Source organism: Lolium rigidum, chromosome 2 (genome assembly GCF_022539505.1).
Source record: "Lolium rigidum isolate FL_2022 chromosome 2, APGP_CSIRO_Lrig_0.1, whole genome shotgun sequence".
In the NCBI taxonomy this organism is placed as follows: Eukaryota; Viridiplantae; Streptophyta; class Magnoliopsida; order Poales; family Poaceae; genus Lolium; species Lolium rigidum.
Genome location: NC_061509.1, coordinates 286,644,492 through 286,662,470, shown reverse-complemented (window position 1 = coordinate 286,662,470; position 17,979 = coordinate 286,644,492). Strand labels below are relative to the sequence as shown.

At 49.3% G+C, this 17,979-nt stretch overlaps 1 protein-coding gene across 1 annotated transcript; it reads left to right on the top strand.

Annotated features, from left to right (window-relative positions):
* Positions 1-10,424: 10,424 nt before the first annotated feature.
* Positions 10,425-14,456, top strand: LOC124693609 (probable protein phosphatase 2C 27). Its single transcript, XM_047227088.1, has 4 exons — positions 10,425-10,791; positions 12,674-12,868; positions 13,042-13,253; positions 13,559-14,456. Exons 1-4 carry the CDS (start codon positions 10,738-10,740, stop codon positions 14,124-14,126), a joined length of 1,029 nt encoding a protein of 342 aa, XP_047083044.1. The 5' UTR covers positions 10,425-10,737; the 3' UTR covers positions 14,127-14,456.
* The last annotated feature ends 3,523 nt before the right edge of the window (positions 14,457-17,979 follow it).

The following is a 17,979-nucleotide window of genomic DNA, read 5'->3' as shown; positions in this document are numbered from 1 at the left end:
GCTACCTGGGCCTGCCCCTGAGTTTTCGCCGGCCGCGACGCGTCGACTTCCAGCCGCTGCTGGACAAGCTCGGCAGCCGTCTTGCCCGGTGGAAGCTTCGCCTCTTTTCGCACGCCGGACGGCTGGCCCTTCTCAAGGCCGTCCTGTCCGCCCTTCCGACCTACCTCTTCTCCGCTTTCGCGCCTCCCGTTTGGCTTGTGAAAGCGGTTGACAGGATTCGTCGTGCTTGGCTCGGGCGGCCGATGTTACTTGCACGGGTGGACGCCGCAAGGTCGCCCGGGGTCGCGTTTGTCGACCACGGGACCTTGGAGGCCTCGGCGTCCTGGACCTTGCTCGCTTCGGTCGTGCGCTACGGTTGCGCTGGCTCGGCCTCGGCGTACGGAGCCGGAGCGCCCCTGGGTTGGCCTCCCGGTCCCATGCGACGATTCGGATCGTGACCTCTTTGCGGCTGCCACCACGGTCGACATCGGTGACGGTGCCTCAGCTAGTTTCTGGCACGACTCCTGGCTCTTCGGTGCCTCACCTAGGGCCCTAGCCCCCGCCCTCTACAGCCTCTCCAGACGTAAGCACCGCTGCGTTCGGGATGCCTTGCGGGGAGGTGCTTGGGTCCTAGACCTGCGCGCACGTGTCTCTGCCCACCTGTTGGAGTCCTTCGTGGCCCTTCGCGCCCTCATTGAGTTGGTCGTACTGTCCCCGGACACGCGCGACAAGTTTTCCTGGCGCTTCTCTCCGGATGGTCGCTACTCGGCCTCCTCCGCGTATCGCCTCCAGTTTGTGGGCTCCATGGAGACCGCCTTCGTCCAGCTCATCCGGAAGCCCCGGGCCACTCCTCGCTGCCGCCTCTTTGCTTGGCTCTTTGTCCGGAACAGGCTAATGACGGCCGACAGGCTGCTTGCCCGTGGTTGGCCGAATGGGTACTTCGTCCGCTTTGCATGCGGAGCCTCGAGACCGCGACACACCTCTTCATCGAGTGCCCATTCTCGCGGCAGGTTTGGGCACGGGTGGCTTCCATCGCCACGGCTCCATCCCTCGATCCATCCTCTTGGGGGATCCACCACAGTCCATCGATTGGATGGCCGGCCTTTCGGAGGGGCTGCCTTCCATGGAGGCTTCCCGTGTCCGCTCCTCGGACGCTCCTGGTCCTCCGGCACCTATGGCTTGAGCGAAACGCCCGCGTCTTTTCAGCCTCCCCTCTCCGGTCCGCTCCCTGCTGGCTCGGATCTCCGACGAGGCGGCTGCATGGGACTTGGCGGGCGCGAAGATCTCCGTAGCTCGCGAGTAGTCCGCTTTCTCTCTTTGTGGTGGTGGACCCTTTCTCCACCTTGTTTGCTCGACGCGGCGTACGTGCCGCGGCCGTAGCCGTTGTAGTCCGGTTGTAACCTCTTCTTCTATTAATATATCGAGCAGCTCACCTGCCGAATTCTCAAAAAAAAAAAAAAAAAAAAAAAAAAAAAAACTTTGAAGAGAATTTTTGCCAATTATCAGCAATGCGGTCCAACGGATCGAATAATTATTTAGAACGCGGTGCGGTCCAACTGAAGATACTCTAAGATATACGTACCGAAGAAATGTCGGCGTTTGGTTTACACCCGAGTGACAACCTGAAGTGTGATATAAGAAGTTTACTGTCACATTTGCCTTCTTCAATCTTCGTTCCCAATCCAGAGCGAGTGGGGACTGGTCGTGAACCTCACCCCCCGTGTCGCACCCAGGCGACGCCGGGGGCACCCTCGCGTCGCCGCCGGTCTCTCCCCCACCTTGCCCCGCTCGCCGCAGCTGCCGCCGGCCCTTGCCGCGGTGGCGGCGGGCCCTGCTGCCGAAGGTGGCAGGGGTGCTCCTCCTCTCTCGTGGCGCTGGCGGAAGGTCTAGGCGGCTGGGGCGTCTTCGGCCGGCTCGTCGGCGCACGGACGCCGCAGCAGCGGCTCCGGGAACTTGGGGCTGCGGATCCGGGGTCGGCGCGCCCCGATCTGGTGGTGTGGCGGGCCGTGGCGACGGCTCGCCAGATGCGGCGGCGCTCGGGCCGTGCGGGCGGACGGGCGGCGACGCGCGTGGCCCCCGGCCGGCGTGCGGTGCAGGTTTGGCAGGGGGTGCCGGCGTGCGGCGCGGGGGTGGCCGGGGCGCGGTGTGCTGCCCCGGTGGTGCAGCGGAGCGGGTCGTGGCGGCGCGCACGGGCCCAGATGCGAGGCTGCAGGGGTGGATTGCGGGGCGGCGGCCCTGTGTGTGCTCTCGGTGGCATGGCGGCCGCGGTGGCTGCGAGGGCGGCATGGCGGCTGGACCGGGGAGCTCACGCTGCTGCGGCCAACGGCTCGAACTTGGACCTCTGTGTTGGCGTTCGTCGAAGCTCCCTCTCTGTGGCGGTTGGCGGCGCCCGCGGCGCTCTCCTCGGTGAGCTTGGTCAGCTGTAGTGGTGCGGCTCGGCTTTTCAACCCCGTGCGGTGCGGGTGGTGGCAGCGGAGCTCGCTGAGCTCCTTGGTTTGTGTGTGGTGGCGGTGGTGGCTTGTGTGCGGTGGTGGCGCTGCTTCTGCACATGAGGTGTGTTTGCGGAGTGCGGGCTGCGGCGTTACGTTCTTCGTCTCGCCGTGCGGCCGCGTGACGGTGTGGTGGCTCGGTTGCTCCGGGCGAAAGCCTGACCGCGCTGCGTCTGTGGATGTCGCCGTCCTTCTTGGAGGGCGGTCGTGGAGCTCTCCGACCTTCGCTGCCCTCGGGTTCACGTCTTTGGGTGAAAGCCTAGATCCCGCGGGATCGGACGACGACGTCGTTTCTGCGTCGTTTCCCCTCTTGAGGGCGTCGTCTTGAAGTTGGTGTTCCCCTTTACGCACTCCGGCGGTCTGGACACACCGGGCATCTGGGTTGGCAGGAGGTCAACCAGTCATGCGGGTTGTTCCGGGTGGAGGCTTGAGAGGCAACGACAATGGTGATGACCAAGGTTTGGTTGCGGCAAGGCATGTTAGTCGGCTCCGTTCCGGCGTGTCCGAATGTCTTCATGGTGGTCTCCTCTTGTTGTGAAGTCGAAGCTGCCCTTAGGCGGTGTACGATGCCACCCGAGGGGCGGTCCGGTGAAGGTCCTTTTCGGCGCTTGTCTTGCGCATCTCCTCTTCGTGGCCCGTCTTCAGAATCGGAGTTGCCGGTTTCTTCTCGATGAGCCATCTGTTTGGCATAGGCCGGCTTGAGCTTCTTGTAGCTTTTGTGGGTAGCCAGGATGGCTAGGTGTGCCCTTGTGACGGGGCGTGTGTGGTTGTGGGTGTTGTTGTTGTTGGTTTTCGCCCGGTTTTCTCCTAAAAACCGAGCACCTTCTGCTTAATGAATGAATGAGGCAAAGCTTTTGCCTCCGTTTAAAAAAAAAATTAAAGAAACAGTAATGCTGCAGTAGTATAGAAACAAACATCAAAGGTAGTCAAACAGCATACCATTTCTTACCCCAGTAAAAAAGTTTTAAAAAAAGGACGTCAAACTTACCTTTCGTTGGCTCATTCATCATCATCAGCACGATCTCACTTCTGCTCCGGTGAAGGGTGAATCAGCATCAGCACAACAGACATTACTTATTGGTGAAGAAGCTATGTAACAGGCTATAGGTAGGGACAAAAGTTAAACTGCAATAATCCTTGGACCGAACATTTTTCCTCTTTAGACTAGTCATAGTGGGGAGTAACATAGAGTAGTAACATGCACATGTTACTACTCTATGTTACTACCTCTATAGTGGGAAGTAACATATGTGTAGTGTCATGCAAAACCATATTAATTAGGTTGTAGACTCATCTAATCTTGGAAAATGTGATGTTATGGTAACATAGCTAGTTACCACAATGCTCTCTTTCCTCAATTAATGATGTGCCATGTCATCAAAATGCTTAATTGGCATTGCATGTAGCTCTATGTTACTACTCAAGTTACTTCCACTATGAATAGTCTTATCGATCGCTATCTCCAATATATCTTCTGGCTACATATAAGTGTCCATCGCCATCGCCATCGCCATCACCAACTTTTGGGAGGATTGGAGAGGAGGGGTCGAGGAGAAGAAGGTAGGAGTATTTTGATTCGGTGCTGCCGCCCGGACCCCGCACGGCACCTCACCCAATCTCCTCGATGGTCCGCGACTGCGTGAGCTCTACGACAGCGAATCGGACCCCAACGCCAACGGTACGTGCGCATATACTCAGCGTGGCGCCTCCAAAAGGGAAGGGGGAGCAAAACTGCACAAAAATAGCAGTCCGAGTATTCTACCCAGAGAGAGGGACCATTTGGATATTCTTATTGGTTTCAATCGTGTGACACGATCAGTACAGATGATCCATCTGTGGAGGCGTGCAAATTGCCGGATTTTTGCGGTGACTGCGAGCGCAGGTGTACGTCAGTACGTGTGAAGTGTGAACTGGTGCTAACTGAGAATCAGCTCATTCGGAGACGCTAGCTAGCTACTCAATTAAACTAAACCAAGCGTGCGTGCGTGCGTGCGGCTGCCATTTGATACGTCTCATTGGTTTTTTCGACGCATTCCGTTGGATGGTATCATGGTAGCCGTCCTTTTTTGGCCGGAAGAAGTCCACCAGGTCATCATCGCGGCCCCGTGCCGTATGATGCGACATGCACGGACCCACTCGTTTGTTTGTTGACGGTATTTGCTTGCTAGTCGTCGTGATTCGACAATGCCATAGTTTTTTTGTGTTCAAGGAAGAAGTAGAGGTGCTCTGGAAGCCTGGACTGATCTCCAGAAAATCCTCGATCGCAAGCTTGAAAATTACGCAAAATCATGTAAAATGTTGGTGTCCAGATTCCAGAACATCCTAGCAAAGTTGAGAACTTGAGGAAATATGGAAAAAGCACGCGGCCAAACTGGCTTCGATCACTAGGCAAATGACAAATTCTGTTGGAAGTGGAGATGGGTAGAAGTACGGCACCGGACGTGTATTTGGCGCGTGTGTGTGTAGTGGAACGAGCACACCCAGCTGCAAAGGCAACAGAGGAGAAGCATTGACTTCCAAAAGGAATTGTTGCCAATTATCAGCATCTGCACGAATCTTTCGGTGGGAGTGTCAATGGAATATCTCAAGTGTGATGTTTTTTGGATGGATGACAAGGTCAGGACTCAGGAGTGAGCTAGCTAGGGAGACCGATCGAGGCAAGCAAACGTGTCGTCGCCAAGAAGAAACTTTCCAAAATACTAGTTGTAAGCTGAAGCAAACGTGTCGATCGGGCAACTCGATCGATTGCTTCGCCGTGGAGGAAAATACTCAACGCTTTCTGGCAGGGTCAATTTGCCACACGCGCTCTGTCTGAAGTCTGAACCCCGCGCGCGCCATGCGACCGGACGCTGACCCACCCTCAGTACCGTGCTCTGCAAGGGGCTGTCGGCTTTGCTAGCTTAGCCATAGTTCCTGTGTTGATTAAAGTATAATCACGGATATACTCTACTTACGTACGCGTCCTGACGCCGATACTGATGCTGCGTCTAGCTCCTTCCTCCATGGAAATTGCGTGGGGTTGATAAGGCGTTGGTCTGGTGGAGTGGTTCAACTTATTTACGGAAAAAAATTCTGAAATCCAAAAAAAGAATTATATTGTAGAATGCATAATTAGTAACGAAGGATTTGTATTACAAAAATCTAATGATGCTAATTTTATACTAAAAATATTTATATATTCAAAATAATTTTGGTCAAAGAAAAAACACGGAAAATAATAATACTTTAATAATCACTGAAAAAAAATTGAGGGCATTATTTTCTACACCGTCATCGGATGGATGTTGCGTTGCTGGCTTATTTGTGTGCTTTGACTTCTGGATGGATACTTGACCAAATGTCGAGCTTAACTGGATGCCACTCCCTCGAACAATCTGCTCGTACCGGGAATAACATAGATATGAACATACATATAAATGCAATGCCAACTAAGAATTTAGGTGATATGATATATTGCTTAGATGAGAAGAGAGCTGTTTGTGCTAACTAGCTATGTTACATAAGTATCACAACTTAACAAGACAAGATGAGTCTACAACCTAATTTATATGATTTTGCATGATACCACATATATATTACTAACCACCACTATGACTAGTCTCACAAATGAGGATTGTGTGACCTTGCCGTCGCTACATAGGCCCGTCTCCAGGATTTAGGGCCCCCCCGGTGCATGCGGGCTACAAAATGTGCCATATTTTTGTTCAAACTCAATAACTATTAAAATGAGATCATATATTTTTACATAATTAATTAACTTTAGAATGCGCTATTTCGTGCAATGTTCAGAAATATATCAACCATTTATCGTAAAATAGTAAATATAACACTAAAATAATAAAAGGAAGCTCATGTTCTACCAAAAAGCATCATCTGGCTATTACTTCAAATAAAATATCCAGTCATATATTTTCATAATTAACATTCTTCAAGAAATTCTCAAGTGCTAGGCCGCAAGGGCGAGATCAAGTGGCATGTCGCTGCGTACACTTTAGCTACAAACATCCGCCGGTCCTTAACCCTCAGCTCACTCCTTAACTATTGTTGGAGCACAATGTTTATGCATACACGTACCCTAGGTCGTCAGCGGAAATGGAGGCGCGGAGCATACTTGGGAGGGGGCCATTGCCCCCTACTCCAAAAATTTCTTGAAGATATAGTATATCTCTAATGTTTTTTTTACTATCACTAAGCGATCAACAATGATGATTTCATATTTCTAAGGTTGCACATTCAACATCATGCCACATAAGTAAATGCAATACTCAGTTCATCTTAGATTTAGTTAGTGGAGTTTTCTCTTAGTAGATGAGTATTAGTGAGATGTGTTGGTTCATCTCTCAACCATAGGTTGTGTTTCCACATGAATAGTTATCAAACACATATTTATGTCACACCAGTACTATGTCTTCCTTAAAGATTTTTATTCCATCATTTTTCTAAGAAAGTGTACAAGTGAACGCATAAACCCCAGTCTTTTCTTTTCATCACAAGAAACACGTTTTACTTGCATTTACATACCTTTACGATTTCATCACTTAAGTAACTCGAAATTACAAAAAATATGTTTCACACTTGCATTTAGTTCTTTTAGAAAGTCCACATCACTATCATCACCATGACATTTTGCTTTTGCATAGCAATTAGTTTACCACTCATATTATATTTATCATTTTTACGTTGCTGCATATTTAGTTTGCTTTTATTTTATTATTGGTTTTCAATTCTAATACGGGATTTTGTGCTTGACGACTACTTGGTGAACTTGACGAGTACTTGGTGAAGTTGGGGATCAGACAAGGCTTGGATCTCCTCAGCTAGCTGGTTCGTATGGATCTAGATGGACCAAGCGGTTGAGTTTACACGGCAAAGCGCTGTGGGTAGGGGTAAGAGCAACTCCAATAGTATAGTCGGTTGTTGGCTATAAGCAAGATGCCATGTTATCTATAGTTAATATATAGCCAACAAGTACAATAGTTGGCTATAAAAATGTACTACTTTTTCAATGGATGACCCACCTTTCATTCACACACCTTGCCTAGGAGCACGTGCTAGAGCTAGCTCTTGCATAAGAGCTCATTCACATTCTCTCTCCTCTTCTCTCTCCTCCAACTAGACACATATATATTATTTTAATCTTTATAGCCAGCTGACTAGACCTTACTGTACTTGCTCTAAGCCGCCGGCTGGATCCTCCACGCGTAGGTCAGAGCATCCCCACTCGTTGGCGCTCCCCACGCCCAAATCCGGCGAAATTTTTGTCCGGATTGGAGGAAGATTTGGCGTGGGGGGCAGTATATTTCCAGTCGTGTGCTTCCCAAGCGGCGTTTCTCGAGAAAAAAGAGAACGGCTCGGGGAATCCGGACGAAAGAGGAGACACGTGGGCGTGGGCGGTTGGTTTAGCTTCATCCGGAGTCCCCGAGCGCTCCTCAGGGGGCCGGGGATGGCATGAGGAGTCCGAACGAAAATAGGCTCAAATCCGGATCAAAACGAGGAACCAGGGGCCTGACTGGACCGTTTTTCGCTGTCCGGATGAAAAAAAGTGGCCGTGGGGCCTCTGTGCGGAGACGAGTGAAGATGCTCTCAGTACTCGGGAGTGGGCTAGCTAGCGATGGAGAGAGAGCCAAAGCAGACGTGTCCTCGCCATGTCGAAACATTCTGAAACTGTCAGTTGAAGCAAACGTGTCCCCGCGCGCCAAGACGACGCTTTCTAGAGTAAATACTGTCAGCTGATGAAGCAAACGTGTCGGGCAACTCGATTGCTATGCTTGGCCGTGTCGTGTCAACTGTCAAAGACAGGGATGAAAATACGCAGGTGACTAGGCGAGAGCTCCTGAAACTTGCACACGTGTCCCTCGGCTTTCTGGCAGCGCCACGCGCGTGAGTACGTGTCGTACCCGCCACACGCGAACTGACTATGCGCAGGGCCCAGCGGCCGAACCGGGCCCACATGCCAGCAACGCTGATTGAGCTCGATGAGGATGCCGGTGTTGCTAATATTTTGATTAAAAAACTAATCGCGCCTGGAGACTGGAGTTGTTACGTGCGCGTGCAGCTCCTGCTGACGCCCATGCTGATGCTAGCTTATCCTGCCTCTAGCTCGTTCGTCCATGGAAATTGCGTTGGGGTTGACAAGGTGGTGGTGGAGTCGCGCATCTTCCTTTCTCCACCGTCGCCGCCGGATGGTGGTGGTTGCATTGCCCACATCCTTTGTGTGCTGGACGGATAGTTGACCAAACGCCGGCCGACTATAATTGCCTGCATCACAAATGAGGATTGTGTGACGCTGCGTCCCTACGTACACCATCTAGCTACAAACGCCCACCGGTCGTTGACCCTCGGCTCACTCCTTGCTAATAGTCGTCGATGTACTAGTATGTTTTGCGCGTAATAAGGGCTTGCGAAATCCATTGTCTAGCTACTACAATGAGGTTATTATTACTTCCCCGCAAAAACAAAATGAGGTTATTACTAGGTTGGGTTCGATTTCAAAAGTCCTGAAATCAATGAGTTTTACATGAATTTCGTGGTTTATTTCTTAAGAAAATATACTAGTGGTAGGGATCAAGGTTTTCGATAATCGGCCGAAGCGCGGAACTTTCCGTTCCCCTTCACGAATTGTTTCCACCCGGCTTCGCTAGGTTTCAGAAAATGGGTGAGCGTGTCTCTCAAAAATACTCCCATTTTTCATACGCGCAATTTTAAATATAAACGTAAGAAATTGAGGTAAAGCTTTTCCCGAAAAATAATGGGTGCAAATTTTAAGTATCAAATAAAGTTGGTCAAAGAGACTGCCTTCTTCTCAAAAGGGAGTGCTCTGGCTATGTTTATGGGAGATTGAAGTCAAATAAACGATACACATTTACCTGTACTTTATCGGTAGAACCAGATCAAGAGACAGGAGTCGCTCAGGGCTGCACTCTAGAATTATAATTTGTCCTTTCTCAATCTAAGTACTCCCTCCGTCCCAAACATATAATTTTTATTTAGATTTAAACCTTGTAAAATTACTATATACAAGGACAAACATATCAATATTTGCAATATCTAATGCATATATCATGAAAATATATTTAATGTTGGTTTTTGTAATATAAGTGTTATATTGTAGGCGATGAACATTTTCGTATATATTTAGTCAAACTTGAATTCTCTCTCTCATTGATTAAAAAATATCTGCAACATAATTTGGGATAGACTAAGTAAGTTATATATACTATTACCTCCATTTTAAAATATAATTATTTTCAGAAAGCTAACCTAGCTTTTTTGAAAGGGTTATATTTCGAAATGGAGATAATACTTCCTATATTTCATATTATAAGACGCTATCATCATTTTGCTTCTAAATATAAAAGCTCTAGCCCATGGGTTCCAACTTATTCGAAAGATCATGTTTTCAATCTAAAGAGTAAGAGGAATACGCACATTCAAAATGCCTGGAGTTACCTTCCATGCTTAGGCGTATTTGTGCAGTAAATGTGCTAAAACTGACTAACTAAACTCGCATGTTCCTCTCACAAAAAAATCTGCATGTCAAACCCACGCTCAACGTTCAAGATATTCACCTCAAAACAAAAACGTTAAAACTGTTCTTGCTCGTTCCCACGATTTTTCTCCGGGAGCTTAGAACGAAACATTACACGTGGGTTAATGAACCCGTTCCCCAAATTACAACAACCCAACCAGTCGAAACCAAAAAAAGTGAAGAAACACTCGTTCCCCGAATTACACGCGGAAAACGACCGAAAATCCTTCCTAATCTGACTTCTGACCGGCCGCTCTCGCTGACAACGTGGGGCCTGGTCACATACCCGTGGAAAAGGGGCTCCAAAAATAAATCAAGAAAAAAAAACCCGGCGGTTGTAATCGGCACGTGCCTTTTCTGGCTCCTCTTCTCGGGTCGAATAAATACCTCTCACCGTCCTCCTCTCTCCTCCATCTCCGTTGCGAGAGAGTCCGTGACAAAAATCCAGAGACGCAGAAGCAAATCCTTCTCCTCAGCTTTCCTTTCCCGATCGAAGAGAGGCAGAGATATTCCCGCGCGCGGATCTTCTTCCACTCCGTTTCCCGCTCGCCTTCCTCTCCGTCTCCGGCCCGGTCTCGTCTCGGCGGTGTGTGTAGTACTCAGTTCCGATCGATAATCCTCAGAGCGGGGGCGGCGAGGACTCTCTCTTTCTTGCAGCTGAGTTTCGAATCGGGAACACAGAGAGCGAGAGCGCGAGAGGTGGAGAAGAAGAAGAGGGGCAAGTTTCCCGGCGAGCCGGACATGTGCGTGGAGGGATTCGAGGAGGCGGAGATCCAGAGGCCGGCAGATTTCGCGGTGCGTAACCCCAGGCTCCTCCTCCTCCTCTTTCTTCTTCTTCGAATTCAATGTTTCAAGTTCATTTGTGTGATTGTGTCTGGATTCTTGGTCGATTTACCGCTCGTTTGTTTACGGATCGATTTGGCTGTGAGAGAGAATTCGGTGCTTTTCTTCTCCCCGTAATAAGAAAATTAAAATGAAATCGGTGCTCTGTTTTATCATCTTTGGTGGTGGCTGATTGATTAGTGCGTGTTCCTTCGGTCAGGGATGATCCATCAGTCTTAAGTCGAAGAAAAGGAAAGAAAAAAAACACTCTAGCCGCGGTTGCTTCGCGCAAACACTTCGCGTGTTGCGTGAATGCTTCCCGTTACTTTCCTTAAATCCTGTATAGCCAAAGTCGGAGATGTTATTGCTACTAGTTTAGTACTAACTGCGACTGGGAGATATTACAATGGAATTATTCAACTCCATTATCTTATCTTCAGTATCTCCCCTCCCTCACCAGCCCGCAAAAAAAAAAAAAAATCTCTCCCCTCGTGCAGAAGGTGTGAACATGAGGAATATGCTTTGAATTCTTCGGCCAGCGGCCAAGAAGTATCTAGCTTTTTTTTTTTGAGATATCCAGGAAGTTTCTTGCTAGTAGTATTTCTAGAGGTCTGCTGCAAAAGCAAAATCTTTCTTGTTGTCCTGGCCCGTGGACGTCGCCCTACTCCTGTCTGTCCGTTTGTGCGTCGCATTGTTGGTCGTCTCATGCTGTACCTTCTGATTCTGTGATCAAATCCTGTGGGATTTTGATTTCCAACGTGGGAGGGGCCACGTGGTATTTTGATAGCAGGGATACAACATCACCGAAATTGCAAGCATGAGGACTTGAACTCGGGTGGGTGGGAAGGCATCAGCCCCTCCCCACCACTAGGCTATGCCTTAGTCTGTAATCCTGTGGGATTTTCAGTCGACGTGTCTGCTCCATATCCTCTCGTAGTCTCATCTCCTGTGATAGAGATATGTTTGCATGTGACAGTAGGGCTCTACCGAGTAGTACTTCCTTTTTTTTTCAAAACAAACAGAAACACAAAAAAATCATCACTGCAAAGTTCACAAATGTGACTTGGTGTCTTTGTGGAATGGAGGTCAAATCCCAGCACCCAAAGGAGTGGTGCCCTTTACAGCCTTTTAAAGCCTAGGAAAAAGATATATTGTTGGACAAAAATGTAACCATCCATCATCTTTAGATATACTACTACTAGTACTAAAACAACCAGCACCGGTAAAGTTCAGATAGTGCTCTACTACTTTCTGCATTGAGGCTAAGAGAAAGCTGGCCTTTTTCATGCTATCAAGCTCCAGGCACGACACGGCGCCTTCCTTTGGACATTTCTTAGTGAACTTTATAGGTCTGAATTACATAATGATGAGGTAGCTTTGCTCCTTTAGCTTGCATTGCAAGAAGTAAGTGGATAATGGAGTGGTGCCCAAGGATGCGCACCTGGAAGCTCTGCATTACTCTGCTAGTTAGTTTCCACAGGGAGTAACAACCGGAGCTTCTGTTCCTATTCTGTTTCTGCACTTGTGCTTGGGGGTTTTGCTTATGATTGCCCCTTATAGAAATGGCTGCTGGTGGCCTTCCTTGGCCAATAAGGGATTGACTTGTATCCGGCTTGACTGAGTTGGGGTTCTGTTTGTGTGTCCCTTTCAGCTAGGTGGATTTGTACTGTAAGTCGTCCACTTTCTATGTGATGGTGACTATGTTATTTATGCAATTAGAGTTGTTTTGCAGAGTTGAAACTAGGTGAATATTCATGTAACCTAGCAGCATATTTTATAACGGTTATGCAGTACCCTGCGTTAATATCAGGCTTGCTTCTTATCTAATATATTTCGGTTTTTGGGTAATCTGCAGATGGAAAGAGTTGTTGAGAACACAGTGCTACTCGATTTCGAGAGTTGGCACAATTTTTCCCCAGCTATCCGATCAGGGGATTGGTCTGACATTGGTGGCCGTGAATACATGGAAGATACGCATGTTTGCATCCCCAACCTAGCAAAGAATTTTGGTTATAAGACTGCAGATGATGAAGTTATTTCTTTCTATGGGGTAATTGCTTATCTACTCCTCCATTCTCATTCTTCATTTCTAAAACATGGCTTTATGTGTAATTAACTCCCCCTGTAGCAATAGTATTTACATAGTTCGTCATCCTAGTCACAAGGATCATGAAATATTATGTTTTAAAATTTCTAACGTCGTCCTGTCTTTACAATTCTCAGGTATTTGATGGACATGGTGGAAAAGATGCTGCACAGTATGTTCGTGACAACTTGCCACGGGTCATCGTGGAAGATGCTGCTTTTCCTCTTGAGCTTGAGAAGGTAGTCAGGAGGTCGTTTGTGCAAACTGATAGTCAGTTTGCAGAGAAGTGCTCTATCCACGATGGACTTTCTTCTGGAACTACTGCACTTACAGCAATGATTTTTGGAAGGTACTATTTCTGTCACATGCACATCCAGGCCCTCTTAGTTTAACCTTATCATTTCATTGATGATAGAACATTATAGTTAACGCAGCAGTGTACTGGAGTTTGACACTAGGTAAACTTGTTCCTTGGCATTTTAAGTCTGTACTAGTAGCAGGTCTCTTCTGTCTTAGGACAGTTTTTCAGTGTGTTCCCGATGCATCATTCCAGAATCATTTGATCTTAGGCTTTGTACTTTCTACTGCAGGTTTCTTTTTTACCATTAGATTCCAAGTTATCAGCAATGCTAATTACACACATTTCTTATGCAGATCTCTTCTTGTTGCTAATGCTGGTGATTGCCGGGCAGTCCTTTCCCGGCGCGGTGTTGCAGTTGAAATGTCCAATGACCACAGAACCTGCTCTCTCCATGAAAGAAAACGTGTCGAATCACTAGGCGGCTACGTCGATGACGGCTATCTGAATGGCCAGCTTGCGGTCACCAGAGCGCTCGGCGACTGGCATCTCGATGGCCTGAAGGAGACAGGCGAGCCGGGTGGGCCGCTGAGCGCGGAGCCGGAGCTTAAGATGATCACGCTGACTAAGGACGATGAGTTCTTGATCATTGGCAGCGATGGCATCTGGGACTACTTCTCGAACCAGAACTCTGTGGACTTTGCACGGCAGCGGCTCCAGGAGCACAACGACCTGCGGCGGTGCTGCAGGCAGATCGTGGAGGAGGCGATCAGACGGGGTGCCACGGACAACCTGACAGCGGTGATGGTCTCCTTCCACCAGGAAGCCCCGCCGCAGATCAGAGTGGCCAGCAGGGGCAGGGTGGAGCGGAGCATCTCGGCTGAGGGGTTCAATAACCTCAGGGTGCTCCTGGAAGGCCAGTGATGGCGGCGGCACGCCATTGTCGCCGCCTCTTCTTGTCGGTGTTGTTCTACATTGTTGAGTGTTAACTGTACGTAGCGATTTGCGGGTCCTGCTGCTGCTTGTCTGTCCATTGATTGATCGTCGACATGCAAATGGCTATTGTTGCCCGAGAATAAACCGATGAACCCTGAAGATCTCAGCTGTAAATAATTTGAGAGGTCGGTAAGGGTGGTAGTAGCGTGCATCCAGGGGGCTTTGAGGCTCAATATGTGATGGTTTTTTGCCCCCATTCTTTTCTCCTGTAAGAGAAACTCTTCTGGTATTATCAATCAATATAACTGGAGTTGATCACCACCGATGTATGTTCTTGTTCATTTTGCCTCTAGTACTTAATTATTCAGTTTTTTCAAGTAACTGCAATATGCAGTAGCGAATAGGACAAGCAGGAAAAATGAAACCTGCGCTGGCCAATACTACGATACAATCTGACTCTGTACAGGTTTAAATACCATCCAAATCAATTGATCTGAAACTTACAGTTGTGGCTTGATGGGAGCGGTGGATCATGAATAGCATATAGACTGTTAAATTTTTGAGCAGTCTAGAATGATTGCACAAGAAAAGTTAACTAACATGTTCAGCCTATAACAATTATCAATTATTGATCACATCATTTCCAACTAACACTAAATCCCAGCGTAAGTCAACCAAACTGAAATAAAACAACACTATCGATAATAATAATCATTATAATGTTGGCAGCAGCACTTGTGTGTACCACAGCACAGGATCGTTGGTTGTTGCTACTGGCATACCTCAAGATTATACACAAACACACACAGGAAAAAGGGATTGGGGGAAACAAGACTAATGAGGGAAATGTGCACAAATCCAAATCCCCTACCAACTACTGGTTGCGCCACAAACACTGGCAAGCAGGTACCCACGTAATTTCTCTTCTAGTGGATGAATTTAAAATAAAAAATAAGATATGAACTTCCCCAACCATGGAGCTCCAAGACACGAAATTAAACAGAATTAATAATCAGGACCCCCACAGTCACACTTCCGACTCCGCCCAACGACTGAATCTGCAATCTGCCACCTGAATAAGACCATGCCACCGATGACCTCGTGGGACGCATCCGCAGACCTCGAGCGTTAGTGCCTCCAGTAGAAAACGGATAATCCTGCTACTTCAGTGCCGGGGGTGCCACATCCAAATACCAGATCCGAACAAAAACATCTCCTGACTCCCACGCCGGTGAACAAATGGCAGAGGGAGAGTGGGAGACAGAGGAAACGAATCGGAGACTAACCTATCTCCGCCACGGCGCCCATGGCTTCGCGAGTCATCGCTCTCTCTCGAGGAGAGCCCGATCAGGAATCTTGGCAGACCTCTCCGCCATGATATCGCCCTATCTCGGCTTCTCCTTTAGTCCTCACAGCTCGACTGAAACGAAGACAAAATATCTCATGATTAAAAACTCACAATCATATTGTCTTACAAATTCACAGTAGCGATAAATTCTTATTTCGTTGAATAACAACATGAAAACTTAACTTATATGAGCCCAGAACTCAAATATTGTTGAGCAACAGAGCATCGAATACTATTTTGACAGTACAGTTGAGCAACGGAGCAACAGAACCTTGTCCTCCCATGGAAGCACGGAATGTAGTGAGCATGCACCCCACGTCCTTTCATTGATAGTACAACGAGCCTGGCTTCAGGGAGTTCTAGAACTTGTGTAATCAATTTTGGTATCCTCTGTGATAAAATGATAACTCACAGATCGGTACTATTTTTCATAATTAAATTAGATACTTATTGAAATGTTTTCGTTGCGCAGCTACGATATTAATGATTATATTTTTCTGCTTTACAAAACTCAAATAATGATTATATTTGCAGGATAACTTTTCATACAGGGAGAACTTGACACAACCTACTCTCGTTATATTACTATAGGGAGAACTTGACACAACCTACTCTCGTTATATTACTACTCTACATGTAAAAGTGATATAATGCTTAGGGACTACTGAGGACATAAAACTGAAAGTATGGAGATAAAGAGAAATGAAATGGAAAAAAGAAAAAGTTGAAAAAGGGCCCCTCCTCCTTTTTCCGGGCTTCGAACCAGCTACCAAAAAAGGTTTCAAAAATGTAGGCAGACTTACCCCCTCACTAAATAAATCAAGGATAGAAAAAAATGATGAATGAAAGAACAATTAAGAAATAAGAAGACTGAATATCGTGGAGATCGTTCCGGCAAGCTCCATGTCCCAGGCGCCCACAATCAGGACCCTCACCTACCCCATCTCCATCAACGTGGCTGCTGATGCACACTCGGCGCCGGCCGCGCACCTTGCGGATGGCCCAGATGGTGGCAACGACGACGCCGGCAGCGGCCGTGGTGATGACGACAACAGGCGCCCCCATGCTCGGCGCCGCGGCCGTGGCCGCAAGCGACGGCGGGCGGACGGCGACGCCACTCGGCCACCGGGGAGGGCGGACGGCATGGCCGTCGACTCTCTCCCATGGGCAACTCAGAGACGAGGACGGCGCGCCGATGGCGTGGCTTGTGACGTGCAGTGGCCTGGCCCTCCGCCGCCGCGCACCGGTGCCGCCTCCGGCGTACGGACGATGCAGCCATGGCCAAGTCAAAGCGGGTCGCGCCGGCCAGCTCGCCAGCGCAAAAGCAACCGCTGCTTTTGGCGAAAGAAGGTGGCAGCCCCTGCCAACACTGCTGCTGCCCCTGACCCTGCCACGACCAGTACACCCTTGGGCCCGGATACAGCTGCACATGGGACAGATGGCACGACCCCTATGGCCGCCTCCCCGACCAGCGCTGCTCCCACGCTGCCACAGATCGCAGATAGCGCCAATCCCACTGCGCCCACGCCTTGTCGGGACCTAGAAGAGATGCAGACCGCCCCATCTTTTGATGTGAGCGAGGTACCAGACTCCCAAATTGGAGCGGTTGCAGCACCCAAGGCTGATCCCCTGTCGGGCAACTCCTGTGTCCCGCCTGCTGGTGATTTGGACGCTTCTGTGGACCAAACGCCCCAGTCCACCGACGGAGGGCGGGAAGAAACTGCCATGCAGCCACCATCCGAATTTGCGTCGCCCGCCGCAACGTCACCGCCCCTTGCTTCGCTCGTCGAGGAGACCCAGGCCCAATGCAGCCCAGCCCACCCCCTGGCTAACGGCCCAGATGCAGCAGAAGCCACCACCACACCAGGCAAGTTCAAGTCCCCACCTGTGGTGATGCGCCGCAGCCAGCGCGCGCGTCCGCAGCAAGCGCCTCCAAGCTCCTGGACTTTGGGCGAGTTCCTCACCGCTGCCACCGGCAAGCTGAGCGCTGCCCTACCTACTCCCGGAAAGCGACCTCACCGCCCCCTTGTCTTCTCTCCAAGACGAGGCCGATCAGCTTCCAGGCGCACGACGGCAGCCTCGGGCACTGCCGCGCCACCCACAGCGAGAAGACGCGCCCATGTCCGGGTCCTGCGCACCTTGGGACTGCTCGACCTCAACGAGAAGATCACGGAGGAAACTATGAGAGCCTACGACAAGGTCTTTGCGATGCCAATACCGCTAGATATCCTGCGCGCCATTGCCGCCATTGTCGACAGGGAGGTTCCAGCGGATCCCGCAGTGCCTCCTTGCACAGTGCTGCCCGGCTGCCAGCTGCAGATGTAGCTGCTTGCTACACTCGACGTCGATCCCGTTCCCCATGTTAGAAAACCTTAAGATTGTCATCTGGAACGTGCGCGGGCTGAATTCCAAGGCACGCCGTATCGCCATCCGTGCCACCGCTCGCGACCACAAACGCCTCCATTGTATGCTTTCAAGAGACTAAGATCGATC

Excerpts from the sequence above, each read along its gene's own strand:
- LOC124693609 (XM_047227088.1), top strand. The coding sequence starts at position 10,738 with ATGTGCGTGGAGGGATTCGAGGAGGCGGAGATCCAGAGGCCGGCAGAT. Across the intron at positions 10,792-12,673 it reads AGAGGCCGGCAGATTTCGCG|ATGGAAAGAGTTGTTGAGAA; the intron begins GTGCGTAACCCC and ends GGTAATCTGCAG. Across the intron at positions 12,869-13,041 it reads AAGTTATTTCTTTCTATGGG|GTATTTGATGGACATGGTGG; the intron begins GTAATTGCTTAT and ends TACAATTCTCAG.